The sequence below is a fragment of the Mugil cephalus genome, chromosome 17 (assembly GCF_022458985.1).
Source record: "Mugil cephalus isolate CIBA_MC_2020 chromosome 17, CIBA_Mcephalus_1.1, whole genome shotgun sequence".
In the NCBI taxonomy this organism is placed as follows: Eukaryota; Metazoa; Chordata; class Actinopteri; order Mugiliformes; family Mugilidae; genus Mugil; species Mugil cephalus.
This window is the reverse complement of record NC_061786.1, coordinates 15826927-15842173: the sequence shown is the minus strand read 5'-3', so window position 1 is coordinate 15842173 and position 15247 is coordinate 15826927. Positions and strand designations below refer to the sequence as shown.

The 15247-nt window shown below is 45.3% G+C and overlaps 1 protein-coding gene across 1 annotated transcript; it reads left to right on the top strand.

Annotated features, from left to right (window-relative positions):
- The first annotated feature begins 319 nt into the window (after nucleotides 1-319).
- Nucleotides 320-6143, top strand: LOC125023733 (otolith matrix protein). The gene is made up of 9 exons (XM_047611220.1): nucleotides 320-566; nucleotides 705-841; nucleotides 1090-1192; nucleotides 1317-1502; nucleotides 2825-2999; nucleotides 3672-3739; nucleotides 4827-5011; nucleotides 5361-5532; nucleotides 5708-6143. Exons 1-9 carry the CDS (start codon nucleotides 476-478, stop codon nucleotides 5716-5718), a joined length of 1128 nt encoding a protein of 375 aa, XP_047467176.1. The 5' UTR covers nucleotides 320-475; the 3' UTR covers nucleotides 5719-6143.
- Nucleotides 6144-15247: the final 9104 nt, after the last annotated feature.

The window sequence follows — 15247 nt, the reverse complement described above, 5'->3', positions numbered from 1 at the left end:
CTCCGGTGAGTCGGAGCAAGACCCAGGCAGTATCTGTTCTCCACGAACACAGCTCCGGCACAGAGGCACATTGTCCCCAGCCTTTTTAATTAAAGACCCCTGGTTGACACTCGGTGCCAGGTGACCTGAACTGCCCCGAGCCTACATGTGGCCACCACTATCCTCTCCACCGGGGATAAGTCTCAGTGGATAATTGGAGGGGGGGAAACGTTATACCGCCATCATGAGATGAGGAAGGATTATCTACTGAGGACTTCACCTTAAGAGGCGGGGATAGAGAAATAATGTGCTGTTTTCTTCTTTCTGCGTTGAGCCTTATGCGCCTCGCTCTCCTTCCTTTTACCCCCTCTCTCTCCGTCTCCGTTATAAGAGAGGGAGGGGGCAGCCGAGTGACTTTTTTCAATGAATTCTCCCTGCTTCTCATCTCTGTTTAGTTAGAGAGTTCGCCCTAAGCAGGTTTACGACCACAGCCGACATGGAGCGTCCAGAGAGAAGACTGCATGTAGCTTTCCTCCTTTTTCTGCCTCTTCTGTCAATCAGCTGCATCTCCAATCCAAAAACAACAGGTACATGACAACCGGTTCATTAGTGAGATACTAAACAGGCTTCTGATTAAATCGTGTGTTCGTAACGATGTTTAGAACTGTTCCCATTTTGTTTCTTTCCTCTCATTTGCAACTCTTCCTCGCTGCTTCGCTTCCCAGTCTCCTGGTGCGTTCTGTCCGACGCTGAGGAGCAGAAGTGTTTGGACTTGGCTGGGAACGCTACGGCCCGGAACGTAAGGGGAACACTGCAATGTGTCCGAGGCCTGAACACCAGGGACTGTATTGATAAAATCCAGGTACGTGAAGAAACAAGCCAAGTCTTTTTTTAAAATTAATTATAAGAATATCCAGCAGTTTCTTTGTTAAGTTTAGTCACGTCTTCATTAGCCATATTTATCACTTTATGAGAACTATCTGAAGTGGTTTCAACTTTTATGAAAATGCACCTAAAGAAACTCACAGAAACAAATTCCTGTGCATTTTTTCTTGCTGTTTGTAAGAATATTGCTTACATTACTTGTAAACACAAATGCATTTTTGTCAGAATGGGACGGCAGATGCGGCCTCCATGTTCGCGGATGACATTTACGCTGCTGGTCTCTGTCACGGCTTGGAGCTCGCTGCAGGAGAGTCCCACAACGGAGTGGGTAAGTGGCATGTCTGAGCTGCTGCAACAGGAAGACTCATGTGGACCAGTTCAGACGGCGACATACTTTCTAACATGTGCACAAACTCTACCCCCCGTCCGCTGCCCCTCCTCCCCTCTTCCAGACGGTACAAGCTACTACGTGGTGGCAATGGCCCGCCGCTCCTCCTCAGACCTCTCCCTGCTGGAGATGCACGAACGCAGCTCCTGTCACCCGGGGATACGCACCACAGTGGGGTGGACCGTCCCCATTGGCTACCTGGTCAACACGTCCCAAATCAGCGTGGGAGAGCAGTGCAACTTCCCCAGAGGTGAGGCCGAAGGCTGGTGGTGGGAGGGGGAGGGGGAGGGGGATGGGGAGTGCAGGTGCGTGTTCAGGTGCAGGAGGTAAATGAGAAGTTTGGGGAAGGAGGGGTAGAGCAGCAAAGGGGGACACGCAGGGGTGAAAGGATGGAGGAGGCTGGAGGTAAGAGGAGAGGAGGAAGTTGCAGGAAAGTGCATCTTGCTGTAAATGTGAGCTGGGTACAGTATGAGTGTGTGGATGTGATGCTGAAGACAAGGGCACGCTGAAAGGTCAGGACGGGAGATAGACATTTGTGGTTGGATATTTTGTCGCTTCTTGCGTTATTATTGTTGTTCTCTTACCTGTGACCTGTGGTTCCCGGTCAGTGAGGACGTTACGTTTCCAGACTTTTCTCTAAATCTTGAACTATTATTTATTTATTTATAAATGAAACAGTCTGAGGAGGAAAAATCAATTTTTAAAAGTTAATTTTTTTTCATCCAGCACGGTTAACACTGCAAGTACAAGAATTTGACAAAAGAAAAAAAAAAATCAATCCTTAAAAGAAAACATTAAACCGATAAACCTTGTGAAGATGAACAAAAATTGGTCTATAACAAAGCAATTTTAACCACAGTTTGTGTTTTGTGTGAATAACCCGTGGACAAACACATAGTCTTTCACACACTGCTCAATTTTGAGATTTTGGTCAATTTTATTTCCATTACAGTTGACAAAAGAAAATCTTATTGCATTGTGTCGACTGGGAAACAGAAATTAATTTGGTTGCCTGTTACAGTTTCTAAAAATCGGAAAATTAAAAAGCGATTTTAAGTTTTACGTAATGACGATCCAGTTAAAATGTTTAATCATGAAGTGGTTTCATCTGAAAATGCATGAATGTTTACAGTACACACATCTGAACATGGTTTTTGAGCCAGAAACGACCACTTCAGTATCACTTTGAATGTAAATTAAACTAAAGAGGAACTTGATTAGACATCATTCATAACATGATTTATTTAAGATTTTATTCCTAAAAACACGGTCACAATGGATTTAAATCACATCTGTAGAAACAATATGCAACAGGAATTTTGAACTTGGTTTTATCTACTGTTCAGAAAATGTTCTGGAAATGAATGCAAATTAGTATTCAGTCAAATGTTTAAACAAAGGGTTTCAGAAAACTTGCAACACACAAAACTATTGTCTTGATGTAAGAAATCAACTGGGGGTGTTTCATGGTGAAATCTACTGGTTTAAATGTTCACTCTCTACACTTCCTTTGTCCCTTTCACTATGACTTACTCTGTGTTTTATTCATTTATTTATTTTTTTTATCGTCAGCCGTGGGGAACTTCTTTGGTTACAGCTGCGTGCCGGGCGTGAAGGACCCCCAGCACGATCCCAGAGGCAACAACCCCAAGAACCTCTGCGAGGCCTGCATAGGAGACGAGAACGACAGACACATCTGTGCTAACAACCACAGAGAGAGGCATTACGGGGAGGCCGGGGCGCTGAGGTACAGCAGCACTGACGCTAATAACACACAGGGAATAATACACCACGGGCGCGCAGAGGTGGAGCAGCTGCTGCGACTGCCGCCTCTGCGCCTCCCTTTCTTTATATCCATTTCAGCCGACTGTCTCCATAAAGGAAAAATACTGAGTAATTAGAGCCCTGCAAGAATACGGTGACAAATGGGTCATAATTCTAGGGAGTCTTTTTTTTCAGGGGAGGAATAAAATATTATATTAGGTGACAAAAAATTATATTCATTAAAACAGGACCGCAATCCAGATCAAAACACGAGAACGCAGACTCGAATGGTCAGTTCCCGTGTGGTGTAATTGCTTTTTAATGTCAGCCCCACTCAATGCCCGAATGTTATAATTACAGACAATGGCGTCACCGCGCGCACGCGTGTGTATGTGTTTGTGGTGCTTGGCAGTGCTGCTGTGTAAAATGGCCTTTGGTGTATTAGTAAGAGTGTTTGAGACGCAAATAAAAGGACCACAGAGGGCGATCTAACAATGTCTTTCAACGGTAGGTGGTGAAGGGAGTTTACTTATGGTCTCCAGAGTCAAGCTGTTATAATAACACATTCTCAGCTATGACGACCTCCTTCTTTAATTCACCTCATGAGCTGTTTGTGGATTAAAAGCGACCGCTTGTTAACATGCCTTTCTTTCAGGTGTGTAGCGGAGAACCTCGGCGATGTGGCTTTTGTCAAACACACAACAATCTTTGACAACTTGGACGGTGAGCGCTTAAAATAACTAACAATCCAGTGATGTAATTTAACTGGGAGCAGAGTGTTATTCTCTGTGAGGACACTGGATGTCAGTGTTTCATAATGTATCCTTGAGTTTTACAGTATGTGGAATCCAGAGTACAGTGCACAGACTGAAATAAAATGATATGGTATAGCCAAATATATGCGTGCAGAACATAAATGGAAAGAGAGGTAGGTATTATTAGCAGAACATGGGCATGTGAGAGGAGCAGAGGCGGATGTCGTGCAGACAGGACGAACAAACAGAGGAGCAAGTCATTTTCATCCAAGTGAAGTGTCCTAATTCTCTGTTTGCTGCATCTGCTCCTCCGCTTTGGGCAACATCCACAATTAATGGTGATCATTATCGCCGTCACGCTACGCGGACTCTGCCGGTTCAGTCGAGAAGGAGCGGTTTGATGCGCGAAACGCTGTAGCTGTTTAACGAAGCATGCTTCATCATATGGCTCTGCGGTGTCCGGAGTCAGGCCAATTAGCGGAGGTCAAGAAAACACAGAAGGTCTGCGCTGTTGTCTGGGGAGAGTGTGGCTTCAAGGTGCTCTATTTTTTTTTCCCCTGCGCGCACACAGTAGTTTGTTGTGTTGAACAGCCTTTTTTTTCTTCTTCTTTAAATGAACCAAATCAATCAAAATGTAAATGAATAGGTGCACAAAGCACTCACAAGATCTGTTAAGCAAACCTTCGGCAATCTATTACGTTAGCTCAGCATAAAGACTGGAAGTCAGGGCCGTCTGGCTGTGTCTGACGTTACATTTGTAAGCGTGGCTTCGTGCAGAACAGCTTCTTAGCTAGTTGCAAGGACTTCCTAGAAGCACTGAGGCTGCCAGGTGTCCAAGCTCCAGAAGGCCACCTGGCCGCGAAATAGTCCTCCTCACTGGTAAATATGTTCATTATTGGGCTTTAGAGATGTTGGCAGGTGGTTATGTTTGGACAGCACACTGCTAGCTGTTTTTTTTTTTTTTTTTTTACTCGTAATTATATAGCTCAAACATGCATTTCCTCACTCTTTTAATTAAATGACATCAGAGATACATCCACTTCTCTGATGTGCAGGTAAGAACCAGGAGTCCTGGGCCTTGGATCTGGAGGTGGAGGACCTGAAGCTGCTGTGTCCAGATGGAAGTGAGGCGGGTCTGGACGAGTATGAGCGGTGCCATCTGGCAGCGGTCCCCACAAACGCCGTGGTGGTGCGCATGGAGGACAAGTGCCGCGTCTGGAAATACCTGGAACGTTTACAGGTGGGCACGGGCATAAACTGCATCAGATGTCTGCAAGTCTGTGTGTGTGTGTGTGTGTGTGTGTGTGTGTGTGTGTGTTAATTCCCAGCTTCGTGTGTTTATGTCTGTCTCTCTGCGGAGTCTGTGTTATTGATCTGCGTGTCTCAGTGCGCAGGTATCTGCTAAACCGTCATCCTTCTTCCTTACCGAGTGTGTGGGAGACGCCGGGATGACTAATGCGTCCTGTGCTCATCCCCGGGCTGCACATACACACAATCGCGAAGACACACATGTGCGCAGAACACGCCAACGCACATCCATGCATGCCCTCATGCATTAACTGCTGTCACACACTTTCTGTCTCCTGCAGAATGTGTTTGGCAACGCCACCGAGGGCTTCAGCCTGTTCAGCTCAGCGGGCTACGGCCAATCCGATCTGCTCTTCAGCGATGCCACCCACCACCTGCAGAGAGTTCTGGGTAGCTACACCTCTTGGCTGGGCCCCACTTACACCGCCGTGCTGCAAGCCTTCGAGTGTGAGGGTGAGTGCGCTGATGTGCGCCCGCTTTGCCGGCGCGTTAAAAGTGTGTTTACGTGGATTTGCTGATGAAGGGTGGGTGGCTAAGTGGCTGGAGGAGCGTTTTTTTTTTTCTGCTTTGTGCGTATGAGAGTGTGTCCGCTGCAGCTGTTCTCATTATTGCACGTTCCCACCAACAGGCTTCTGCTGATGGAGGAGAAGGAAGACGTCCAGCGCATCAACTTCCGCCCGGTCCCCCGTCCAGTTCTGTCTTCCCTCCCTGCCATCTGTGCCCCCCCCCCATCTCCCTCCCGCCCCCGTCTCCGTTCTCTTTGCTTTGCTCCCCGTGTTTGTTTCCTCCCTGCTTTTCACCACCAAATTTCTATTATTATCTCCTCCGAGCCAGTGCGCCTTCTAAAAGTCTGCCTGGCAGGGAAGGGCGATGCCATGGAGCGGCTAATCAGCTATTAAAAATACCCCCTAAAATTGAGAAGTAAAAAGAAAAAATGGGAAGAAAGGGAAAATAGAATAGAAAATGATTGCAAGTTAGTGACTAATGTCGCACATCTTGTGTAATTGAGAGATTATCTCCTTTTTAAGGGTGGATTTTGAGCAATTTATTCACGTAAAACACTCTTCTCACCCTGTTTTGTTTGTCTGGAAATTGCATCCTTCTTGGCTTGTTGCATTAGTCCACCCTCTCTCCCTCCCTCCCTCCCTCCCTCCCACAGGGTCCGTCTCTGGCACTGAACAACTGGGTGCTATTAACTTCGAGCTTAGAAGTCTAAGTTACTGTATGTGTGCATTTGTGTGAGAATTTTTCTTTTTTTCCCCCCTCTTCCTCTACAGCCATAATTGCCCTAATTGGCAGTCTGGCATATAACACTGTGAGCGAGAGAAAGCGTGTGTATGTTTACGTGTTTTTTTTTTTTTTAGGAGCGCTGCTTTCCCATGGCTTGTGTAGCTTTTTTCTAGTTTGGATCACTGCTTTCTCACGGCGGGTACGGTGGGCCGGACCGTGCCAGCTCACTGCGTATTGTAACATTACACAGCGAGGAGAAAGGGGATTAAGGCTCGAGTCGCCTCCAGTGACCCCTGAATGAAAACTAAAATGTATTATTTTCTCATTTGTGAGAATTTGCCTCACACAAATGTCCCTTTTATCCACGCATACAACCTTCAACTCCAACACACGAAATGAGTCTGTCTGTATGTGGCCTTATGAAAGAACTGCCCCGAAGGAGAGCATTACCGAATTCATTTTCCGTGAAGAAGAATTATCAAAGAACGCGTGAGATCGTTTATTTTTCTGACATGTTTAAAGCACGGTAAACTCACCGGACAGTTTATAAGCCTTACTTGACCTGCTGAATCGTGTACTGTAAAACACATAAATCTGGGCTTTTATTTTATTTTTTATTTTTTATTTCCTGTCTGTCACTTACTGCACCCCTGAGCTCAGCAACTAAACGGATTAAACCGGACGACGTCGCCCTCGTCGCGCTGTGGTTGTGGTGACCTCAGCGCGCAGGAGGGATCCGCCGGGTTAGACAACAGAGACGTGGGATGCATTCGTGCAGAAATGTGCAAAATAGGTTCCTGCTTCAAAAGAAACCCTCATGCCTTCATTTTTTTAAAACTGTGTCATCTGTGTATTTCTGTTGTACTAATTCCACTCTGGTTTGTGCCATTGGTGCTGTTTGCTGCAACAGTCTTAAAAGAGACTTGATGTAAATACTCCTCACCGCCTGAATGTGTAGAGCTGCAAACTTTCTTCTCCTCCCTTTTTTTTTCAACCAATTAAATGAATGATGATAAAGAAAATAATCCTCGCTTCCTTTCAAGCTGACTTCTAATTATACCGAGACCGCTATATGATATCTGTGTGGAAATGAATTATGCTCGATAGCATCTCTCTCCCTCCGTCACACACTGGCCTCTCTCACTCAGAAATAGTCTGTTTGCTCTCGTTTAGCCTTTTGGGAAATGAAGAAAGGAACAAGAAGAAGATATCAGGATGGGGAAAAGTTAAGAGAGGGGTTGTTAAGCGCACAAAGACCCGCATAGAGAGGCGCTCACTCAGGTGGAGAGAAGCCCCTCCCAGGTCGCCAGGTGATCGTCATCATAGGTGGTCCCTGCGCGTAAACAGACCCCTACTCAGAGCGGACTGAACGATCCTCACCGGCACTGATTTACAGCATTAATCCTTTATGGGAAGCCTGTGCTCGTGATGGAGTAGTACCATTTAGCAGCGAGCAGATACTGTAGATTGGACTGCAATGCAGCAGAGTGCTGCAATCGCTCTCAATCCTCGGCTCTCTTGCACACTATTTTGCTGTAATGCGCAAATAAAAACAGCTAACGGACCCCTCAACCTTGAGCTGTGGGCGTGAAAGACGGGAAAGTGTGTCAGTGCCAGTGGTGGATAGCGATGATTACAGATTTTATTTTTCTACTTACAGAAACTGAATACAGAGGGAGGCTAATATGCTTTAATCAAGAACGTAAATTTGATCAGAGCAAAACATACAATATGACATACGACTATAAAATTGTAACATTTATGATGTGTCACGCTAAAAATAAGTTTTCTAATTTCCTCAAATTAAAAAATAGGTTTACTCTGGCTTATAATTCATATTGTTAGCCTAAAAGTGAAATCACCCAATATGCTATTAGGCTAACGATATGCATCTTTACTCTATGATTATGGGCCAGTAGCGTATTGAAAATAAGGACACTGACCAAACACACACTTTAACTGCTGTGTGCAAATGTAGCAGCACTGACTGACTAATAACGATCTACCAATAGAATATAGGTCGGACTCCATGGAAATGGATCTCTGTCCTAGAAACACAAGGATCATTTTATAGGGGGCAAGGCAGAGTGCTTTATTAGTCGCGTTTCTGTACACGAGATCCCTTTCACAGTTCCTGCAGGAACAGTGAGTTCAGGTATTTCGGAATCTGAAGGAATGAAGGAATCTTTCGTAGTGTAAGTGTGCATTGACTGATCAAACACACGAATGCATAACTGGCAACCGCCAAACAAACATCAGCCTGCAAACAACAGTCTGCTGTATGTGCAAGGTTGTCTTATGTGGTTGTAAGTCATTCAGTGATTCTGCTAAGCTGCATGCCTGCTAGGAATTATGACCCTTGAGTATTTCTATTGGTGTTGCGAATGCTAAATGAAAAAAAAGCTCTTAAACACATGTAGCTCTCAAGGGAGCAAAACCACAGTGGGAATAAACCCTCAGAGAGAGTCAGAGAGTGAGCAGAGCAGCTTAGTCTGAACATGCCGATTGTTGTGGAGTTCAATCTCACCTTACCAGAAAAAAAAAGATGCTTTCTACGTCCAAAGACGGAAGTGTTTTTAGGTTGGTTTGGTCAAATTTCTTACCTAGCGATTGAGTTACCTAGCGTTTGCTTAAATCCATGCAAGCATGCAGTCTTGCAGAAAGTCAGCAGAACTGTGATGTCTCCTTACACCAAAAAGAGCAACTTTCTCTATCTGCTTTTTATTTTGTTTTATACCAAGCTAGCTACCCACTTAGCGGAATTGCTTGCCAGGTAGCGGAGTGGCTGGGTTGCTAACAAGCACGCCAGCGAGTGGAGAGTGTTGTGTGAACTCCACATTCGTTCACACGCAATGCAAAGTCTTTCAAGACACACACAACCATCCAATCACTGCTTAAACTTGCAGGGACTTCAGCTCTTTGTGGACGAAAAGAGCGTCAGGGTGCACGTTTGTCTGAATCCATGCGAGCGCGTCATCTTGCATGCTTGTGGGTGTCTTTATCAACGCTGGCACGGGTGGCGGCACGGACTAGAGACAACTTAACCGGAGGTTGCGAGGCGAGAACAGCAGAGAAGACGGCAATGACAGTGATGGAGGGAGAGTAGGGATGAGAGTGACAGGTAATCCATCAGAGGCGTTACTGTCATTATTCAATTACCACCCATCCTTAGCACTCTTGATAACCCCAACATATATTCACACTGAGGCGCGCGCGCGCATGCCTGCGGTGGGAAGTTACAGCGGGTTTCTGGATCCTCTCACACAAGGGGGGTTTGTGCTGTGTGGGTGGTGAGGTGAGACGGGACACAGCGCTTGGCAGTAGTTCCTTATATGCTTTTAGTGCAGCAGACCCTTAAATCTCCGCTCCTTCCTCTCTCATGTCCTTTACTCCGCCCTCACATCTCTCATCGCTCACTTTTTCTTCTCCTTATTTCTCCCTGTCACCTTCTCCCTCCACCTAACCCCGCCTTCTCGCTTTCCACCTCTGCCTCCATCCCTAGTTCCCACAGTATCCCCTTCTCTCTCCTCCTCCTCCTCCTCCACAGTTCATTCCATCTCCTGAGCCCGGAGCCGATAAGGAACATGGAGTATGATTAGACGCCAGTGACACCAGGCTTATCGCTCTGCTCCCACAATGCTCCCCAGATCACTTGCACAATAAAAGCCAAGCAGTACAAACACACACACACAAACACACACACACATAGGCGCGAGGCCCACGACGCTGGCTATCAATTCGAAATATGTTTTCGTGCTCAGTCGGTGTGATGGTGCGTGTTGCATCCAAAAATGAAAAATGAAAAATGACCACGAGCAGCAGATTTCTGTGCGTGAAGCGCAGGTTTCTACCTACATACAATTTGTCCAGCCAGCCCATAGGCTCAGCAGATCACACGTGTTGGTCGTCACACGTTGTCACCACACGTGCACACACGTTTGTAACTTTATGAATTACAGGGATGCACCGACGACAGTATGAATACGGACTACGAAGACATGGGCGGCACCATCTTGCGAGTTTGGAGCGAGAGTCTGCACAGTACGGTGCACACAAAATGACACGTGAACATGCATAAACATTATATTAACTACTTACAATGAGAAAATGAGAAAAAAATATCTGACGTGCATTTTAGCGTTTTAGTTTGGCCCCATCTGCTAACATGGAGGAGGTGGCACTTAGGACATATTCTCACCAATATACACACACTCCCACTTACATACATCCTAGTCACTACATGCATATAATATGGCCATTGCAACTCTCTTTTCTCTTGTCTTTACTTTCCTTTTCATCTCCTCTGACTCATCTCTATTTTCAACTCTCCTTGTGTCAACCCTTGGAATGTCACATTACGTCATTCTCCAAGTCCTCTCGTCTTATTAATTTTTTCTAAACTCCTCTGCATGGACGTCTTTCCTGCAACTTTTTGTCCCGGTTTCTTCTCCACGTCTCGTATCCTTCCTTCTGCTTTTTCCTTATTTCGCACTGTCCTCATAGCCACCGCTCCAGTCTCCCACCTTCTACTTGCCTCCACTTATTTATTTTTATTCTTGTTCTTTTATTTTACTCCTCTGTCCTCTCCTCTCCTCTCCTCTCCTCTCCTCTCCTCTCCTCTCCTCTCCTCTCCTCTCCTCTCCTCTCCTCTCCTCTATGGGGCAGCAGCTCTGTAATGTTGTTAGGACATGCTCCCATTAATAACCTACACTCTGAGAGTCTTTGCTAGTGGACCGTGAATCTCACATTCGTTTGGGGACGAATAGAGGGTGTTTTGCTCTCTGCGCGTTGGTGCGCGCGCAAAGAAGAACAGGCCGAGAATGCGAGAAAGAGGAAAACGCAGCGAGCGCGCGCGATGCACGAAGAGCGCCTTGTTTTCTCGCATTGTTTAATGCTGCTGGATCAGCTCGTGGTCCGTTGATCCAATATGTTTTATGGTTGCGTGTACTGTAAGTGGGCGCGTGGATCATTGCCAGACGTCCTTGAATGTGACCCTATTGGGGAACCTTGCCTTTGGGCATCCCATGGCCCATTGCTCATTACTGCTATAGGCGCACACACACACGCTGATTCACATCTAAACACACGCCACAAAGGGAATATCATCTTGTGAGACACCTGAAGTTACACATACAGGTCCAGTCATCAGTGTGTGTGTGTGTGTGAGAGAGAGACAGAGAGAACTGACTACCTATGTCCATTACAATATAAAGTCTATGTAAAAGGGTAATTTGCGGCCGGCCCTTTTCGAACCTCATTAGGAAAAGGGTTATTTTTAAGTGTCACTCTTGGACGTGAAAGTTCAGGTAATGGCTGCGGTCAGGCAATTAGTGGTGGCAGGAGAAGTTAAGGGAAGTTAGAGAGTGAGTGTAAGTCAACACAAGTATAACAAGGTTGTGTGTAGGTGCGTTCGTGCTGCTGTGGGTGTGAGTGTGTGTTAGATTTATGCTCCTCGTGCAACCTCTGTCTGTTCCTGTGCTCCATAACGAGCCGACAGGTGTACGAGCCAGCAGGCTGGACACTGACTGATGCAGCGCTAATGCTCACACGCTCTCTTTCTCCCCCCCACACACACACACACACACACACACACACACACACACACGGAGAAATAATGTATTGTACAATAAGTGTTGTCTAACCTCAGCACTACACCGAGCTTTGGCAGAGAGGCAAAAACAGAAAGGAGGAGGCGGGGGGATGAGAGAGGGTGATTAAATAGTCTAGTTAGTCCACAGAGTGGTTGAGAACATTAAGAGCTGGGCCATTCATCAGCATAACACAGCACACACACACACACACGCACACACAACGTATACACGGACCCACTCATATTGATTGCGCAAGTTAAAAATGTCTCTGCTTGGTGAGCCAGTGTATTCTCATAGGGTAACGGCACGCAAACATTCACAAATATTCCCATATGTACATCCACACACACACACACACACACACACACATGCACACACACTCTCTCTCTCTCGCAAACAGATTAATTTTCCATCACTTACCACTCCTGTCATAAGTGTGAGCACAGGCTCATTAAAACTCTCGAAACTCCCTCCCACACCTCCCCGCCCGTCTCTTTCTCATAAATGGACAGGGCTCCTTACCACTACGGATGTGAGGGTATATAGAGTGAGGGGGGAAAAAATACACACACACATACTGGAAAAAGAAAAAAGAGAGAGAGAGAGAGAGAGAGAGGGAGACAGGGAGGATGAGGAGGTAAACCAGGTGGGCTGTCAAACAAGAGGGGATGAGGAAAGGGAAGGGAGAAAAAACAGGTGGATTGTCAGAGAATAAGCAGCACAAAATGAGGAAGGAGCAGGGAGGATTTCTACAAATAGGATGAAGAATGAGCAGGCGTGGGGTGGGTGGGGTGGGGGGGACAAACACTCTGGGAAAAAAAAAGCGAGGATTAGCTGGGATGTGAAATGAGAAGGACACAGAAATAGAAGGACTGAAGAGGGGGAATTAGGAGGGTTAATGAGGAAAGCAAGGAAAAATTAAGGACAATAAGCGGCGCGGCGTGTCTACAAAAAAAGGGGAGGGAGAGAGTTTAAAAGAAAGAAAGGAGATGTAGTGGTGAATACGGGGTGATAAGCAAACGGGTTGAAAGGTAAAGGAGAAGAGGCAAGGACATCGAGGGGAAGAGGAGTCACAAAGGGAGGAGCAGAGGAGGCAATTTCTCCTTTTGCTCTCGGTAATCCCCGAATATGAAGTCCCCTGTTATCACTGTTTAGTTTTAATCTTCAGGCTAACGGTCTTTTTCATTATCAGGAAAACGCCCGTTATTACTTCTTCATTGCCAGGAATATTATGATGGATGTTTTCCAATCAACCCCGGCATTAATACGATCAACGCAGTCATTAGCACAATCAGTCAGCACGCCACTGATAATAACTCATGATTGTTGTGATTTAGTCCCAATGCCACGACAGCTGGAGCTGTGTTTAAGGACCATTAGTTACACGGAGAGAGAAAGAGATGGAGAGGATGGAAATAAAGAGGCAAAGGGGAAGTGGAGAGGGGTGGGAATGGCAGAAGAGGGCGTGACAGAAAATGGCAAGTGAGCAAGCAAAAAGAAAAAAAAATGAGGGTGAAAATGAGAAGCTGCTAGTGAGGAAAGATGGCGACAGAAAGAAAACTAATTTACTTCCCGTCATTCAATTTCTCCCATGTTTGTTGCTTTATTGCGGTTCATTCAGGTGAGAATAATGAGCAACCGAACTGATTGACACCACGTAACTGCAACAAGAACGCAGGTGAAGCAGCACGAGGTGAATCTTGTTTGGTGTGAGACAGACAACTAAATGTGTCAGTTTCCGTCTCCTCGGTTATGTCTCCGCCACTTTCTCTGTTTCTTTATTTCCCTCTGTATATTCATGAAGTAAATTCTAAGCCCCAGGGAAATGTTGTAATTTGCGTAGAAATGTCTCCGCCTCACTAGTAATTCACGACATTACATAGCTTTTATTGACAATTGTGCTGCTCTCCAACTTCCGCCTCTGTATAGACCCCTTCATGGCCTACGTCACCGTGATGTCAAAGCGTTAGCTGGAGGCAAAACAGAGGGAAGCTTGAGGCGAACACTGTCACTTTCAACCATGAAAATGTCGTGTTTTTGCAGCCAAAACCAAAAAATCAAAAACACTAACTTGGAGTTTTATCACATACCACCCACTGCCAGTCGTAGACAACTTTGGTTTGGCTTTGGCCAATGAAAAGAAATGCATGCGCTGTATGTAAGGTCAGATGTAATGCATCATCAGTTTCAGCCATAAAAACATCAGACTAAATCGTGACTGAAATTACGTTATGTTAATGTTTAGTTAAGGGATTCTTGTTACATGTTAATGCTAATGCTAACCGCTAGGTAACACAGCGTTAGTTGTGTGTTTCATGGGCGTCCAAGCAGAATTCGCATTTACTACGTTACCCTCCACAGTGTTCCTGCTTACTTCTTGTAATATCTTTCTAGGATAAAGACAGCCCCTCTGTGTTTATATGGACAAAAGTCATCATTCAAATTCTTCTATTGCAAATCTTGCACATGTCAATTCAAGATATTGTTATAGGCGTCAAATAGTCCATCATTCACTTGATGGACGATTTAACAAATTATGTTAAGTTAATCATTATTTAGGGGATTCTTGTTATATGTAAATACTAATGCTAACTGCGAGCTAACACAATGTTAGATGTATGTTTCAGGGGTGTTCAAGCAGAAGTTGCATTTACTACGTTGCCCTCCACAGCGGTTCCATTTATTTCTTGTAATATATTTGTTGCAGAAGCTTCACTAGACCAGATTTCATCCACTCTGTGTCCTCCTTTGGCCAAATCGTCCATCCAGTGAGTGACAGTGTAGGGGTCGGTTAATATAATCCCACCAGTCAGAGTCAATTTTTTAAAATGACACTCACGGTCTCGGGGAGTGAGTGTATTTGTATATTCTCCAAAATGTGTGTACTCCTCATCCATTCATCCCACAGAAGTCCATTGTAATATGCTAACCGGAGATTACAGGTGACAGTGTTTGAGATGTTTTGCATCCGGTTAAGCCCCGCCCCTAAAAAAAACATCACATTGTTTACAAACCATGAAGGGGTCCATAGCTTGTTAGTCCATTGTTAGTCTGTCAGGTTGTTATGCAGTAGGTAAATACCACCATCTTTTTAATACATTTTAAATATTTCAACCCTTTTGAAGCAACGCACCCATCAGAAAAAGGAATAAGGTCGAACCTCACATCAGCATTTCTTCATGGTTAACACAGTGCTCAAAAATGTCTCGCTAGGGATTTCATACAATTCATGTAATTTTCAAACTTGTCCAACCATTCATCGAGACTTCATGCGCTGCACGGCACCATCTACAATTATTATATATTTCCACTGATTTCCTTTAATTTATGACCCATCTGACCATGTG

What these genes read in the sequence shown, in the direction of transcription:
- LOC125023733 (XM_047611220.1), top strand. Translation starts at nt 476, where the DNA reads ATGGAGCGTCCAGAGAGAAGACTGCATGTAGCTTTCCTCCTTTTTCTG. An exon ending in CTCCAATCCAAAAACAACAG is followed by an intron (nt 567 to 704) that starts GTACATGACAAC and finishes TTCGCTTCCCAG; the next exon opens with TCTCCTGGTGCGTTCTGTCC. An exon ending in AATCTTTGACAACTTGGACG is followed by an intron (nt 3,740 to 4,826) that starts GTGAGCGCTTAA and finishes TCTGATGTGCAG; the next exon opens with GTAAGAACCAGGAGTCCTGG.